This window comes from Cervus elaphus, chromosome 17 (genome assembly GCF_910594005.1).
Source record: "Cervus elaphus chromosome 17, mCerEla1.1, whole genome shotgun sequence".
NCBI classification, from domain to species: Eukaryota; Metazoa; Chordata; class Mammalia; order Artiodactyla; family Cervidae; genus Cervus; species Cervus elaphus.
In genome coordinates this window covers 19,369,700-19,387,011 of record NC_057831.1, presented here as the reverse complement: position 1 = coordinate 19,387,011, position 17,312 = coordinate 19,369,700, and the positions used below count along the sequence as shown (strand labels likewise).

The following is a 17,312-nucleotide window of genomic DNA, read 5'->3' as shown; positions in this document are numbered from 1 at the left end:
GTATTACCAGGCTTTTCCTAAACTTCCAGTCTTTTCAATCCCTTATAACTATTTATCAATGAATTACCCAAATGGCTTTAACTGTCTGTAGCTGCAGACTGCATTTTCATCCCTACCATCTGGTTTCTCCACTAGAGAACTTACATGGATCAACAATGTAACAGGAGTAACTGATCCATTGGAAGCTTACACTCCCAAGGTATTGTCCCAACAAACATAACCCAACATGCATCACTATTAAATTTTCCTCCATCAATTTTCCATCAAGGATGGAAAAAGAATAATGGGCTACTATGGACCTCAGCCCACTGATACTTATAGCAACTTTCAATAATTTTTCACATTCTCATCCCCATTTCCTAAAGGACAATGCATTCCCTATTGTCACACCTTAACTGGTATAAAATATTTACCTTTCCACTTATAACTTCTTATGGCTTAGTTTAAGACTGAATGCTTTACCAAAGATCAGAGTTTCAACTGTGTTTGAAAATGGGACATTACCTACAAAATGACTGAAACTTACTATTAACACTTATGATTTCCATTTCTTTCTAGCCTCATTCCTGGGATGCCTGTGCGTGCATGTGTTAGTTGCTGAGTCACGTCCAACTCTCTGTGACCCCATGGACTGTGGCCTGCCAGGCTCCTCTGTTCATGGTATTCTCCAGGCAAGAATACTATGATTTCCATCTCTTTCTAGTCCTCTGCCTTCATTTCTGGGAAAGGACCAGGAATTCTATTATTTTGACTTATAGAAAATACACTGTGAAGCTGCCGAGGAAAAGCAAACTTTCTCCTTCAAGAGCTAGAGTGAATATTTTACCCTTTTCAGGCTATAGGGTTTCTGCTGCAACTACTCACCCCTGCACAAATAGTGCAGAAACAGTCACAGACGATGCATAAACGAGTGAGTGTGGATATTTCCCAATAAAACTTTATTTACAAGAATCAGCAGTAGGCCAGATCTGGCCTGCAGGCTGTAATTTACTGACCTCTCAAAGACAAATGAAATTTGGGTGATAGAAATAAAAGCACTGTAGCCAAGCCACCTGGTGAGATCAAAAGTGTGGAAGCAGGAAGGCAGATGTGTCCGAGGACATGAATCCAAACAGAGGTTGTGCATTTATCAGCCATATTTCACAGAGAACTGGCCTAGTAGACTGTGCAGGGCTGATGTGGTAAGAGTCAGGGGGTGGAGTGGGAGACAGCAAAACCAGAAGGCTGCTGCAGAGAAACATGTGCCCCACATTTTCCATATAAAACAAACCATCCTCCAGCCTTCCATTGTCTCTGCTCACTCAATCTATTCCTCCCCCAGCATACAGTCAGGCTCCTGTGACTGATCACAGCCTACACACTGTGAGTGGGGGTCACATACCCTAACAACGTGGCAACAGTGAAGACAGGTGCTACCCTCGCAACATGGGAGACGTGGGTTCAATCCCTGGGCCAGAAAGATTCCCTAGAAGAGGGAATGGTTACCCACTCCAGTATTCTTGCCTGGAGAATTTCATGAACAGAGGAGCCTGGCAGGCTACAGTCCATGAGGTCACAAAGAGTCAGACACAAATGACTAACACATACATACAAATGAAATACTGAAGAAAATTTGGAGAGAAAAAAACCAACCGAAACGCATGATCTTAATATAATTGGTTTTGGTTTTTTGCAGTCTCCTAGTTTTTCTCCTTAAGCATACATTTTTACACAGATGTGATCAAATGCATATGACATTTTATACTCTGCTTGGCCCATTTTAGTCTAATCACCTGTTTCTGACATCTTGTAGTCCTCTCAGAACCATAAGGTTCACTGCTGGGTCCTATGACATTCTTTCTTTACAGGCTCATTGAGGAAACTTACCCCTCTGCCTGGATTCAATTACCATGTGCATACAGATGGCTTCTGTTAGCTGCATCTCTAAGTCCTGACCTTCCAACTCATCAGTTACAGAGACTTATTACTCAAAACATTTCAATAGATATTGCTCATTACTGCTCCCACCCCCTCAGTTCCTCCACCTTCACTATAACCCGCATATTTCAAACCAAAAGCGGGCCCAGCTCCCCAGGCTTCTATATTTCATGCCTAAGTAAGGAAGAATCCCACAGTACAGCTTCTCTCCCTCTCCTCTGCATTCGATACCATCCAGGAGCCAACACCTCATGTTAAGTATAGTCTGATCCCTTCCCTGCAGCAGGTGGAAGGGGAAGAAGACAGTGGGGAAGGTTCTTCTGAGGATGCACGGACATGTGATGGGGAAGGATGGCACCAGGAGTGCTTTCTGGTGGTGTAAGGAGGGCAGACCCCGACCCCCTGGATACAGGCAGGACACAGGCTGCCTGACCGAGCATCACGGCCCTGGAACACAACGCGGCATGCTGAAAACACCTGGGCTGGGCCCCTGCGCTGCAGTTGCTCAGCAAAGGGCCCAGGGATGGCAGCAGGTTCCCAGCAGAGCTGCTGTGAGCAACAAATGGACTGGTCAGCAGGGGAATGCTCCAAACTCTTTCCCCCAGATTTCTCAGAACTGCGCTTCGCTGCCCAGCCCACAGGCAGAGTCCTGGACTGTATCCCAACCACTAAACCCTGAATTACAACATCTTCCTGCTTCCTTCCTTTCAACTTCTCTGAAAACTGTCCTACATACAGCACTAATTAGTCAGTCTTCTCTCCAGTCCTAGGCAAGCTCTATTATCTGCCATTTTACCCCAAAACTATAAGTACAGGCATTTCTGAGTTTCTTCAAATTAATGTAGCAGCTGAACAAGAGAGTCCTGACAATAGTGCCACAGCTGGAGGGGGAGGGCGTAAGGTGAGGGTACGCTATGTTTATTTTTGTGGGAGATTTTTTAAGAGAGTTGGAAACAACAACAAAAAAAACGAGTTTGATCCCCCTCCTCCCTCAGGCCAGTCATAAATCACCAGCTTTTCTTTTACTTAAACTGCTCATGAGGGAATTAAAAAAAAATCCACAAGACAAAGATAGGCCACTTGAGTAAATATGAATAGACTAGAATTTTTCACAAACAGGGACTCTCATACCCGAAACATGTCCACAAGTTGTTTTCTCTCTTAAGACTAAAAGTGCTTTCAAATTAACGTGAAAAGTAACGTTGAATATAAAGCTTTTTGCCAAACAGACTCTGCACTGTCTGCTCTGCGTTCACCTTCCCCTCTAGTCCATGTCTCTGGTGTGTGTGCGTGTGTGCATGTGTGTGTGCGTGTGCACATGTGTGTCCAGGGGCAGGGGGAGGGCTGTACTCCTACCTCCCCAAGGCAGACACCAACAGGCAAGCAGAGGACAGAGGAGAAAACATGTGCCCAGTAGCATCCTGCCCCAGCATGGTGACCACAGCCGTGCCCACACCCCCGACAACCATCTCCTGCCCGCTGCCCCTCCCCGCAGCGCCAGCCTTCACCTACCCCACTTAAGAAACAATGTCAGGAATGGTACTACTACCCCACATTGCTAGTCCCCAGATGCCTCGTCATTCCCTGGCAGCTCCCTTAACCTTGACCACCCATCTTTAAATACTCACTTTGTCAGACAACGCTCACAGCCTCATCTGAGTGTCTCCTGACCCAGGTGACAGAGGCTCCACCACCCAACCTCAGATCGTAGCATCTCCTGCTCCTTGCCTGTGGCAGCTCCTTCAGAGGCAGACGATCTGCCTCCGCCTCAGCTTCCTCATGTATCTATCATTCCCAACTTCGCCTAAGATATATTTCTGCTGTTTCTATCAATTCATTTAAAATATAGTCTGGTTCAACAAGCTCTATAAAGCTTTTTCAGACTTATTCAGCACTGTGCTAGCACACACTAGCTTGAAAGAAATCATGTCAATGTTTCCCTTTGTAACCCAGCAGGACTCCACTGTGTATAATAAACACTAACTTGGCTCTTCATTGGTTTACGTGAAATTCATTCTTCCCAGGATACTGGTCAATCATCAATGGTTCAAAGAACCTGCCACCTGGAACCATGACACCCTGCAGTCACTGATGTGGGTGTCAGTGATTTCCCAATCCTTCCAGCTATAGAATGGTTTAGAAACACCAAAACTGACCATATCAATGTGCACAGGACAATAGCCCACACAGGGTAATCAGAGTTCTTCTACTATATGAGGGGAGGAGGAGGAGGAGGTTAAAAAGGAATCCTAAGTAAAAGAAAAAAAAGAATTTCCTCTTTTCTCTCCCTTGATTTATGATTTGTACACACAAGTAGATGACTTGTTACTGGCTTCCGGAAAGAGTGAATAAGAACTATAAAGGAAGATACTCAATCTGTTGTTTATTTGCTTTAGTCTAAAATGGAAAAGTAAACAAAATAACACCCCACCATCCTTTTTGCTTGATTTAAGGCTAATAACTGGCTCCCAGCTACTTTAAACAAAAGTTGCAATCTCTCACTATGCAACAAATTATCTAAATGATTTAAAATGTTTGGCCCCACAAGGAAGAATGCAAAACAGATGTAACGTAAAGTCTCTGATTATGAATGATAATTTCATGATAAGACCCTTCAACAGTGCCAAAAAATTATTTATTAACATGAGCTCTTGATATAAATTATTTTGGAAAAAAAATTAACGAGCAGGTCTCAGCAAGTCCTCAGTTAAACATGTTCCTATTTATCAGAAAAAAAGAGGTCTATACATGTTAAATTATCAGATGCTTCTGGTCGCAAACAAGATAAGACTCAACTAGAAGTGTCTTCTATAACTCAAACATGCATTAGGTCTTTGAGTAAGAAATGTGGAGAGAGAGGACTCGAGGGTTGATCAGAAACTCAAACAGTATACGATTCTCATGGATTCTCACAGTTACAAAATGGCTGCCAGAGCTCCAAACACTGAACCCTTACATGACCACATCCGAAGCAAGAGGAGAAGGAAGGATGGAAAAAGGTAACTTTCTGTCCTAAGCCTGATTCTCTTTAGAAAGGAAAACCTTTCCCAGAAGCCCCTCTTCCTTACACTTCAAAGGCCAAAACAGACTTACCATGGACCTTTAAGTCACAGGCTGACAAAAGGGAATGAGGCAGCATCACTGACTTTGAGCAGTCATGATGCAGTCCCTACGACTGTGCCCAAAACATGTCAGCAAACAAGAAGAAAACAAGCTGCTATACAAGCAAGCAGCGAGTGTCAGAGAAATCCCTGCACAAGAGGCTTAGGCCAAACCTGCGCTTCAAATTCAGAGGTGAGGAGTAAAATTCAGAAGCAGACATGTGGTCCTACACTACCAAATACCCTGAGGTGTCTAAGCAGGAAATGTGAATGAATGAGGCAGGCTGCTGAGGCCCGTGGAGATCTGAAGGGGTGTGCCCAGGTCACATCTCTAGTTCCTGATCCATTTCACATCATATCAAATATCAGCAAACTAAAATAGAGCTATCTCCTCAATTTCTACACAGAAGTTATTTGAAAAAGCAGCACCCATGCTTAGGGTTTAACCATTTCTGGAGTGAGAATTCATAAGTAGTATGATTTTAAGAGGCTCCAAATTCTTCAGACCTTAAAAAAGCCTCCCAAAATCTACAGCAAATGCTGTGGCACCTGTGGGTGTACCAGTATAAACACATTATTTACCTACCTTTGTGTAAAAGACCTGCTAATCACAGATGTCTAATATAAAAATCCCTGTCCTGGGATACTTTCTAAAAAAAAAAAAAAAAATCCCTGTCCTGGGATACTTTCTAAGGCAGCATTATAAAGAAGAGTTCCTACAGACTCTCTACTTCCACAGCTCCACTTCATCCTAATTCAGAAAGCTGAAATCACTGTTAACCTACTCGTCAATAACCTTTTCTGTTGTTTTGTGACTGTCTCTCTCTAATACACCATAAACTCCTGTTGACTTATGAATACTCAGCACTCGGCACTCCGGCACATGCAACATGTGAGCAACGAACACTTGGTGAATGAACAGTGAATGTGTTATTGCTGTTCTATTGTTATCTGCAGAAAGGGAGTGAACTACACAGGTGGATTCAGACTGATTATAATAGCTTTCCTTACATATTCCATTGCTAACTACCCTTATCTTTACTCCTCAATCTGTCTTACATTTTAGTAAGTATTAGAAAAAATCCTTATGAACTTCCCCACCAAGCAGAGACTCCAAGTAGTCCCATGTGAGATAATCAGATCCATGTCTTACCTGCATTCATATCTTTAAACTTCTGCTTTAGCTCAGTAGGAGTAAAACGATACTGATCAAGACCATCATTCCAATAAATTCGGTCCAAGACCTGAAGATCTCCTCCAATCAGCCAATCTCCTTGTTCCATAACCATCTAATGGCAAGAGAAAGAAAATAACTTTTTAAACAGGAATCAAGATCGAAACAAGTAAGAACATTTCTCTCACATGAGTTATGTATACCTATAAATTATGCTCATCTTAAGGTTAATGGTTGGATAAGGAAATGGCAACCTACTCCAGTATTCTTGCCTGGAAAATCCCATGGATGGAGGAACCTGGTAGGCTACAGTCCATGGGGTCACAAAGAGTCGGACACGACTGAGCGACATCACTTGCTTTAAGGTTAATAGTAAATCAACTGAACTGGGAATGAGAGATGCTGTAGAATTAGAATACATTTTATAATTCACAAAGGATTTGTGATACAGCTATCATATTTGCATATGAAATGCAGACAAACTCGATATGAATAACTGTAACTTTTTAAATAACAAAAACATTCTTTTAATTGTTGCTGCATGTTGATTAACAGAAAAATGGGTCACTCTGCCCTCTTGGTGTTTTCCAATCCTAAACTTCTGAGCAATTAAAGTAATGATGATGAGAAAAGACAGGAGAAACCAGAGGAATACCAGCCAGTGATAAATGTTACAGAGAAAACAAACAGGGCACTGGAACACAGTGTCCAGGGAATAGAGCGAATGGCATTTAAGGACAAAGGACTCAGTACACCTCAGGTCCCCGACCAACGACTTAGCTCCCCTACCAATGATCAGACCGAACCTGCGCCCCCTGGAGTGGAAGTGTGGCACCGTAAACACTGGACTGCCAGCAAAGTCCCACATCTGCCCATTTTTAACATTTAATTGCTCTTTTTTGTCCTACAGAAGATAATGAAATAAAATTGAGCACACTCCCATGATTTAAACAGACACTATATAAATTTTCTAGATATACAGAGCTACTAAAATTTCACTTAGGCTTTTTTTTTTTTGGCTGCACCATAAAGCTTGTAGGATCTTTGTTCCCTGATCAGGGATGGAACCCAGGCCCAGCAGTGAAAGCGCCGAGTCCAAACCTCGGGACTGCCGGGGAACTCCCTCACTTAGCTCCTTACAGTTCAAAGTCTACTTTAAAACAAAGGGCAGAAATGTGACTTCAGTGATAATATTTCACTTACAATACATGAAATAACATGAGGCCCTTTGAGGAGACTAAAATTTCACTGTTTGCATACCAGGAACACAATGTTCAGTTAAAAGTCCAGCTTAGATAAAATCGCCCTCTGTGAGCTCCCATAGCATCCTGCCCTCACATCCGACCTGTAAATACAAGATCAGGATCTGTTCCACCACCAGAGAGCACATACCAAGCACAAAAGGACTGTGCCTGCCATGCACCTCAGCCCTATGTTCCCAGCTCTGGCACCTAGCTCAGGGCCGGTGTACAGGAGGTGTTTAAACAATATTTGCTGGAATTTGTCTGCACCAAAATGACAAGCCCGCATGCTCATCACACGAATATAAGTTCCAGCCTTGATTCTGCAAAATATTAACGGTTCCTATGGCACAGTTGATATCCAAGTAACGCCTCACATTTCAGCACAAGCATTATTGGTAAATCAAGACATAAACATGGCAAGGTTTACTCAGGACCTTGATATAGGGGTGGTTCTTGCATGTTGTTCCCCACTGCCGGGCACAGCGCTCCTCCTTCCTGTGCTCAAAAAACTCTGGATTGCGAAGAATGGCCACCCGGCGGCCCTCATACATCAGAGCAAATGCCGTGCAGCCGTCCAGCCTGTCCTTGTCTTCCTGAGTAGCCGTCAGGACTATAGGTACTGACAGGTTAATGACACCCCCTGCAGGGCACAAGAGAAGATAAAGCACACAGCTTATGTTACTCAACAGGTCTCGTATCTACCTTTCACACTTCAGCAGACACTCTTCAAACAATAAAAGGTTTACTACTCCAGTGATATGTTCTATTGGCACCTGGCACAGAAAATGAGAGAGAACAAGCAACAAATCCAGAGTTTAAAAAAAAAAAACAGCAAAAATTAAGAACATCAATTGTTTGTAGCAATACTCTTCACAACCACTCATGAAACTGTCTTTAGGGGGAAGAATCACAGATGTAACAAGGAAGAGCAGCTGGCTAAACCTAAATCACCAAAAATGTACGAGTAAGATTAGGAATTGTGATTCAGGGCCCTTTCAGGACAAATACCAACCCTTGCTGATAACTACATTTTGAGTGGCAAGTTACTTGAAGACACTTGCTAGACCTCGGTCTCGATTCTTGAGAAAGGAAGACAAAAGCACTCAAAATGTTTTTTTAGTTTTTGATCAGAATGGAACTCCTGTCATCTGTCGCTGGTGAAAAAACAAAGGTAGTATGTAATCAGTGTCTCCATTTACACCATAATATGCTGCTGGTGAGACTGAAGGCCATTCTCGGTTCCCAGGTTCCCAACCGTTCAAGCACTAAAAGTGTTTTCTTCTTTTCCCACTGATCATGTACAGGTTAGGAAAATAAAATGCATTCTCAAATTCATATGTGGATATTATTTACATATCAAAGAGAAACCTTTTTTTTAAAAAAATCATGGCATGCCTTCTTGGGGCAAAAGATGTTAACAAAATCCGTGATAACTGCCTAACTATTTTAAAATTACCACCACAAGGTAGAGTTCAAAATGGAAAATTAATAGATTTGTACCACATCCAAGACTGAATCATTACTAAGGGGGCAGTCCACAGTAACTTTTACCATTATTTCCAAAGAAGAAAATCAAAAAGTAAAATTCAATCCTCATGTTCTTGTGATAAAGTTTCTTGAGAACAAGGATTAGGAATTACATTTTCCGGTATCTACTTTACTTCCTCAGTCAAAAGAAGTCATAACACAGAAGAACATGGTTGCAATTTTGTAGGGTTCTATGACTTGTTTTTAAATGGAAGTATTGTAGCTGACATACAATATTATGTTGGCTTCAGATGTACAACACTGTGATCCAACATTTAAATACAACATTTAAATATTTAAATTCAATATTTAAATCATCATGAAATGATCACCATAAGTCTAGTAATCATTTGTCACCATATAAAGTTATTACAGTATTATATTTATGCTAATTAATATATGCCTGTGACTTATTTATTTTATAGCTGGAAGTTAACAACTCTTAATCCCCTTCACCTTAGCCTACTCCCACCCCCTTCCCTTCTAGCAACCATGAGTTTCTTTGTATCTATGAGTCTATTTCTGTTTTGTTTGTTCTTTTTTGGAAATTTGTCTTTCTCAGTTCAACTTATTTCACTTCAACATAATAACCTCCAGGTCGCAACAAATGGCAAAGTTCCTTCTTTCTTTACAGCTGAGTAATATTCGTGTGTGTGTGTGTGTGTGTGTGTGTGTGTGTATCTTCTTTATCCATTCACCAACTGATGGTACTTGGGTTGATTCCATGTCTCAGTGATCATCAATAACGCTGCAGTGAACATATGGGTGCATATATCTTTGGTAGTTAGTGTTTTTGTTTTCTTCAGATAAATACCCAGAAGTGGAATTGCCAGATCATATGGCACTAGAGTTCTTTACAATTTAGTAATATCTCCTTTACTGTAGTAAATTAATACTACCAACAGTATACAAAGTTTAAGGTAGCTAGAATGTAATGACAATATCCTAAATATAGATTTCTTCGGCAATTGCTTCAGTGTTTTAAAATAAGAAGAACCATCCTTTCAACCACCTATTTCAGGATTTCTAAACATGGACACCCTGATGCCTTGTTAGAACACCTGGCTTAATAAGCAAGCATGGGCTTCAGTACAGCACAATTTAGTGACTATATACACATTTCAAATCTTGAAAGATGATGCTGTGAATATCATGCACTCAATATGCCAGCAAATTTGGAAAACTCAGCAGGGGCCACAGGACTGGAAAAGTCAGTTTTCATTTCCAATCCCTAAGAAAGGCAATCCCAAAGAATGCTCAAACTACCGCACAATTGCACTCATCTCACATGCTAGAAAAATAATGCTCAAAATTCTCCAAGCCAGGCTTCAGCAATACGTGAACCGTGAACTTCCAGATGTTCAAGCTGGTTTTAGAAAAGGCAGAGGAACCAGAGATCAAAGAGTTCCAGAAAAACATCTATTTCTGTTTTATTGACTATGCCAAAGCCTTTGACTGTGTGAATCATAATAAACTGTGGAAAATTCTGAAAGAGATGGGAATATCAGACCACCTGACCTGCCTCTTGAGAAATCTATATGCAGGTCAGGAAGCAACAGTTAGAACTGGACATGGAACAACAGACTGGTTCCAAATAGGGAAAGGAGTACATCAAGGCTGTATATTGTCACCTTGCTTATTTAACTTATATGCAGAGTACATCATGAGAAACGCTGGGCTGGAAGAAGCACAAGCTGGAATCAAGATTGCCAGGAGAAATATCAATAACCTCAGATATGCAGATGACACCACCCTCATGGCAGAAAGTGAAGAAGAACTAAAAAGCATCTTGATGAAAGTGAAAGAGGAGAGTGAAAAAGTTGGCTTAAAGCTTAACATTAAGAAAACTAAGATCATGGCATCTGGTCCCATCACTTCATGGCAAATAGATGGGGAAACAGTGGAAACAGTGGCTAACTTTATTTTTTTGGGCTCCAAAATCACTGCAGATGGTGATTACAGCCATGAAATTAAAAGACGCTTACTCCTTGGAAGGAAAGTTATGACCAACCTAGATAGCATATTAAAAAGCAGAGACATTATTTTGCCAACACAGATCCGTCTAGTTAAGGCTATGGTTTTTCCAGTAGTCATGTATGGATGTGAGAGTTGGACTATAAAGAAAGCTGAGCACTGAAGAATTGATGCTTTTGAACTGTGGTGTTGGAGAAGACTCTTGAGAGTCCCTTGGACTGCAAGGAGATCCAACTGGTCTATCCTAAAGGAGATCAGTCCTGGGTGTTCATTGGAAGGACTGATGCTAAAGCTGAAACTCCAATACTTTGGCCACCTCATGCAAAGAGTTGACTCATTGGAAAAGACCCTGATGCTGGGAGGGATTGGGGGCAGGAGAAGGAGACAACAGAGGATGAGATGGCTGGATGGCATCACCGACTCGATGGACATGAGTTTGCATAAACTCCAGGAGTTGGTGATGGACAGGGAGGCCTGGCGTGCTGCGATTCATGGGGTCACAAAAAGTCGGACAAGACTGAGCGACTGAACTGAACTGAACTGAACACTTTCGGAAGAGGCTTTCTACCGTGACCAGGTAGATACAGAATAGGGAAAACTGCATTCGTTTTTTAAATCCATTTTCAGCCCTAACCCCCAGGTTGTCCTCCCCCCACAATAAATCACAATCAGGAAACCTAAAACTAGAAAGACGATTTCAGAATATACTTAAAATATTCAGTACTGATATAATTTAGTCTTAAAGTGCTATCTCCAATTAAGACGTTACCAGTACTTTCTCTAAACAGTGACCAATCCCTGCAAGTATGTGCCTTCTTTTCCACCTGACCAAGAGGTGTGTAGTAAGATGTGGCTTACCATGTATTCCCAATGCACCTAAATGTCCAAGTCTTACCATCCAGAAGACAATCGAAGTGAAGACACTGCAAGTACTCCCTCTCTCTCATAAAGCCATTCAGCGGGGTTGCCCAGCCTTCTGCCAAAACCTGCACCCACTGCATATCCACCTGTGAAGGAGACAGTAAAGAACAATGCTCTGTCTCATGTACTCATGAACAAAAGCAGTAATGGTTTTCTGCAGTTTCGTTTTGAAAGTAACGGTAACAAACTTGTCAAGAATGAATAAGGTTATACAAATCTAATAAACAACAAGGGCACTAAGAAAATACACGTTTTCCTTAATAAATTTAAATAACATTTCTAATAAGAATAGCATCCCCTAAACCAGCATTCCTCAAACTTTAATACATGTAAGAAACCTCTAGAAGACTTGTTAAGTGAAGATGGCTCCACACCAGTTTCTGAGTTAGCTGGTTTGTTATGGGGGACAAAGATTTGTATTTTTAACAGGTACCCAGAAAATGTTAACAATAATGTTCTAGCAACTACACTCTGACAACCACTGTTCTAAGCTAAAATAAACTTTAGATAAAAAATACTTACCAAAAAAAAAAAAAAAAAATACTTACCAAAAGTGTCCCTCACCAATGACATTCATTTTACAAACACTGTATTATTTCTTAAACTTTAAGATTTCTAGTGTATCCAATCAGAATATTAAAGAATTGATAAATTAATGATGAATTAATGTAAGCTGTGGGGGGGGGCTTCCCCAGTGGCTCAGCGGTAAAGAATCCACCTGCATTTCAGGAGATGCGAGTTCAATCCTTGGCTTAGGAAGATCCCCTGGAGAAGAAAACGGCAACCCACTCCAGTATTCTTGCCTGGGAAATCTCATGGACAGAGGAGCTTGGAGGGCTACAGTCCATGGGGTCGCAAAACAATCAGACATGACTTAGCAACAAAACAACAACAATGTAAGCTGGATGTGCTCAATTTTAACTTGGTATATATATGTATATATATAGCCATGATTCTCAAAAGAGAAAAGATAAAGCACCTGACCAAGAGGTGTGTAGTAAGATGTGGCTTACCATGTATTCTCAAAGTATGCTGGCCAGCATGTTTCATTGAAAAATCAAATATGGGCAAAGTATACCCCTCCTTCAATTCACAGGAAAAAATGAGATTCATGCACCAAACTGTTTCATTTTCAAGTTCTCCTCTTATTCATTTTTCCTAAACCTCTGACATGACCCCTATTTGTCTCTACTGGAATCTAATTCTAGATGGTATCTACTATAAACTGAATGTTTATATCTCCCCCCCCAAATATGCTGAAGCCCCCAATGTGAATTGGAGATAGGGCCCTAAGGAGGTGATAAAGCTTAAATGAGGTCATAAGGCTGGGTCCTAATCTAGTAGTCTGGTGCCCTCATAAGAGAAGGAAGACACACCAGAGCTCGACTCTCACCCTGAGCACACGGTGAGAAGGTGTCTGACGGCAGGTCAGGAAGGGGGCCTTGTCAGGGACCAAGTCAGCCAGCACCAAGGTCTTGGCCTTTCTTTCTTACAAAACCGTGAGAAAAGAAATGTCTATTGTTTATGCCATCCAGGCTACGGTTTCTGTTGTGGCAGCCTGAGCTAAAACATTACATGATGTAGCCTACATTTTTTTACTTAATTATTTTTCATACTGCTATGCAAAGAACAAACCACTGTATTGAAAAAGAGGCTCACATTTGAAAAAGCTACCATCTTTTTTGGGTTACAGAGTCTGACTGACCTGGATTCAGATTCATTCATTCTCAGTTTCTTTCTTCTCTCTCTCTCCCTACCCCAGTGTGTGTGTGTGTGTGTGTGTGTGTGTGTGTGTGTGTGTGTATTCACTTGACACAAAGTCTGTTAGGACAAAATCTGTGGTTCCTCAGTGTGTGTGTGTGTGTGTGTTTATTCAATTGACACAAAGTCTGTTAGGACAAAATCTGTGGTTCCTCAGTGTGTGTGTGTGTGTGTGTGTGTGTATTCAATTGACACAAAGTCTGTTAGGACAAAATCTGTGGTTCCTCAGTGTGTGTGTGTGTGTGTGTGTGTGTGTTTATTCAATTGACACAAAGTCTGTTAGGACAAAATCTGTGGTTCCTCAGTGTGTGTGTGTGTGTGTGTGTGTGTTTATTCAATTGACACAAAGTCTGTTAGGACAAAATCTGTGGTTCCTCAGTAAAGTCAGCTTTGAGGGACAAAATCTGTGGTTCCTCAGTGTGTGTGTGTGTCTGTGTGTGTGTGTGTTTATTCAATTGACACAAAGTCTGTTAGGACAAAATCTGTGGTTCCTCAGTAAAGTCAGCTTTGAGTGACTCTGCTCCCCAGCTCATCCTTCTCCTTGCTCCCTGCAACATGTCTTAGCTTCTGGTTAGAAACCCAATCAAACAAACCACCCGGACAATGTACTCCTATCAGGAATCTGAGTAAGTCTTTGCAGAGTCTTTCTCCAGCCTCAGCCTCCTTTTCTCTTTCTCCTTACTTTCAGATGTGGCACCTCCCTGGGTGTCTGGGATTTTTACTACACTAGAAGAAAGGCTGGGAAATTCTATTCCTAGTTTAAGTTCTTATTTCTAACCTATTTTTAAAGCATATCTGAATGATACAATTTAAAATTCTCTAAGATTTGAAAGTGATAAATTACAGTCTCCACTGTCATCATATCTAGTTTAAGCAGTTTCTTATTGGGAAAAACACTTAATGATATTATTAGAGCTACAATACACAACAGAATTATTCCTCACAATAGAAGAAAGAGAAAATCAGGGTATTGGCAAGGGATTAGGAAACATGTTTAAGGAAAAAAAGTTCATTTTAATTATTAAATTATTAAAGGTTTTTTACTTTTTAGAATCCATTCCTTCTGATAAACCTAAAATCCTATATAACCTCTATTCTTTGGTATTTCAAAATAAATATTATGAGTGAAATAAAATCAAAAGCCATGGTAATTTGGGAATATGGTTTTATATGTTAAACATATTTCCCATCCCTGGAAATGGTGATATATACAATGATGACCACCACCAGCAGCACCACTCATGCCCTCAAACACATCAATAAAATCACAAATCCTACAGACCAACAACTATCTATAGGATTAAAGAACTTGATATGAGAAAAGGACGAAGCACTTACTTTATTAATTTTCAAGGCTGGTAGCGTTTCTGCATCTGTTTTTGCCAAATGAAGTTTATTTTCTGGCACATATAGCTCTTTCACTTCGTAAGAGGCATCCACAGGTACAATATCCTACACATTAACAAAAGCAAAATTAAATGTCTGATCCAACAATTTAGAGTTCGCCAAACGGTACGTTAATGAAGGAAATTAATGTTTCAAAAAGAGACTCTAAAAAAACATATGAGAGGGATTTAATCAATTTTCCTAACGACGGTTGGTCTACTCCCAAGCAAATAACATCCCACATGCAAGAAATCATTACACATAATTTCCCACTACTGAGTGTGAAAGAAATTCCCACAGCGTACCATGTATGTCAAAATCAGGCAACTGCAAAGAGGTGACCTCAAGTAAGGAATGATGACTAAAAGGATTTAGAAACAAACAAACAAAAGCAGCACTCTAAACATAATCACCATTACCTGTAACATATTATGAAACCATTTTATTCCAGCTTCCGTACAGATCTTTATCACCAGTGTGACTAACACCACCTTATTAGTCATTTAATACAGTACTCCAGAGCACATCAGCTCTATTCCCACCACTGCGGTTTGAAAAAGAGCACTCTCTGACCTCTTATGCAGTGCATTCTGGAAATTTTATCCAAACTCCAAGCACTCATTTATATCATACTGGGACAAAGCTCTTCCTCATTTATCCCACAAGTATCTTTTGTGATGATCACAAACTTACACACTGCTCTCAGAAACTGCTCATCAAGTGACCTTCACGAGGCCTGTTCACACCTGCCACACTCCTAGGAATAATTATCAAATGTGCTTAATTACTCTAAATTTTTAAAGTCAAATTGATCAAGTGATCTCCATAAGCATATAAAACTGGCACTGATAAGTTTTTCATATATGTCTAAGCAATGTCTCATTTAAAATACATTAATTCTCAAGAGAATGGTAAGACAAGCCATAGACTGAGAAAAAATATCTGCAAAAGGCGTATCTGAAAAGGGACTGTTATCCAAAACATAGAGAGAACTCTAACAACTCAACAGTAAGAAAAGAATCCTATTAGAAAATGGGTCAGAGGCCTGAACAGACACCTCACCAAAGAAGTTATACAGATGACAAATAAGTGTATGAAACAATACTCTACATGATATATCATCAGAAAAATGCAATTCAAAACCACAGTGAGATAAACCTGTTAGAATATACTTATCAGAATGGTCGAAATCCAAAACACGGAGCACATGCTGACAAGGAGGCAGAGCAACAGGAACTCTCACTCACTGCTGGTGGGAATGCAAAATGGCATAGCTGCTTTAGAAGACAATCTGTTTCGAGCAAGCTCTGAGAGTTGGTGATGGACAAGGAAGCCTGGCATGCTGCAGTCCACGGGGTCACAGAGTCAGGCACGACTGAACAAGTGAACTGAACTGAACTGAAACATACTCTCGCCATGCAACCGGGTCGTCGTGCTCCTTGGTATTTACCCAGATGAGCTGAAAACTTCTGTCCACACAAACACCTGCACACAGATGTTCACAACAGCCTTGCTCAAGACTGCCCATGAAAACAACCAAGAAGTCCTTCAATAGATGAACGAATAAATGGCAGTACATCCAGACGATGGAATATTAGTTATTCAGCCCTAAGAAGAAATGACCTATCAAACCATGAAAAGACATGAGGGAAACTTAAAGACCGGTTATTAAATCAAAGAAACCCATTGGAAAAGGTTACATACTGTATGGCTCCAACTATAGGACATTCTGAAAAGGCAAAACTATGGACACAGTAAAAACATCAGTGGCTGCCCAGGGTTAGAGCGGAGGGGAGAAGGGATGAATAGGAAGAACACAGGGGACTTTCTAGGACAGTAAAGCTATTCTGTATACTACTACAATGGTGTGTAAATGTCATTACACAGTGGTTATAACCCACAGAATGTTCAGCCCTAAGGTAAACAATGAACTATGGATGATAACAATGCATCAACATTGTTGTTTAGTCACTCAGTTGTTTCCAACTCTGTGACCCCATGGACTGCAGCACAGCAGGCTTCCCTGTCCTTCACCATCTCCCAGAGCTTGCTTGAACTCATGCCCACTGAGTCAGTGAGCCCATCCAACCACTTCTCATCCCCTGTCATCCCCTTCTCCTCCTGCCTTCAATCTTTCCCAGCATCGGGATCTTCTCTAATGAGTCTAATGAACCTACATATCAATGTAGGTTCACCAATTATAACAAAGCTACCACTCTGGTGAGGGATGCGGACAGCCGGATAACCCACGTGTGGCAGGGAGGGGAGTCCTAGGAGTTCACTCTCTATAATTCCCACTCAAGTTTT

The 17,312-nt window shown here is 41.0% G+C and overlaps 1 protein-coding gene across 1 annotated transcript in view; it reads right to left on the bottom strand.

The window, feature by feature from the left end:
• The window catches only part of PAPSS1 (3'-phosphoadenosine 5'-phosphosulfate synthase 1), a 111,034-nt gene that overhangs the window by 44,910 nt on the left and 48,812 nt on the right, over positions 1–17,312 (bottom strand). The window contains exons 6-9 of the mRNA XM_043870951.1: positions 14,958–15,071; positions 11,833–11,944; positions 7,871–8,076; positions 6,172–6,307 (exon numbers count right to left, since the gene is read on the bottom strand). Coding sequence (XP_043726886.1) covers positions 6,172–6,307; positions 7,871–8,076; positions 11,833–11,944; positions 14,958–15,071 — 568 coding nt within the window. The remainder of the gene's footprint in view (positions 1–6,171; positions 6,308–7,870; positions 8,077–11,832; positions 11,945–14,957; positions 15,072–17,312) is intronic.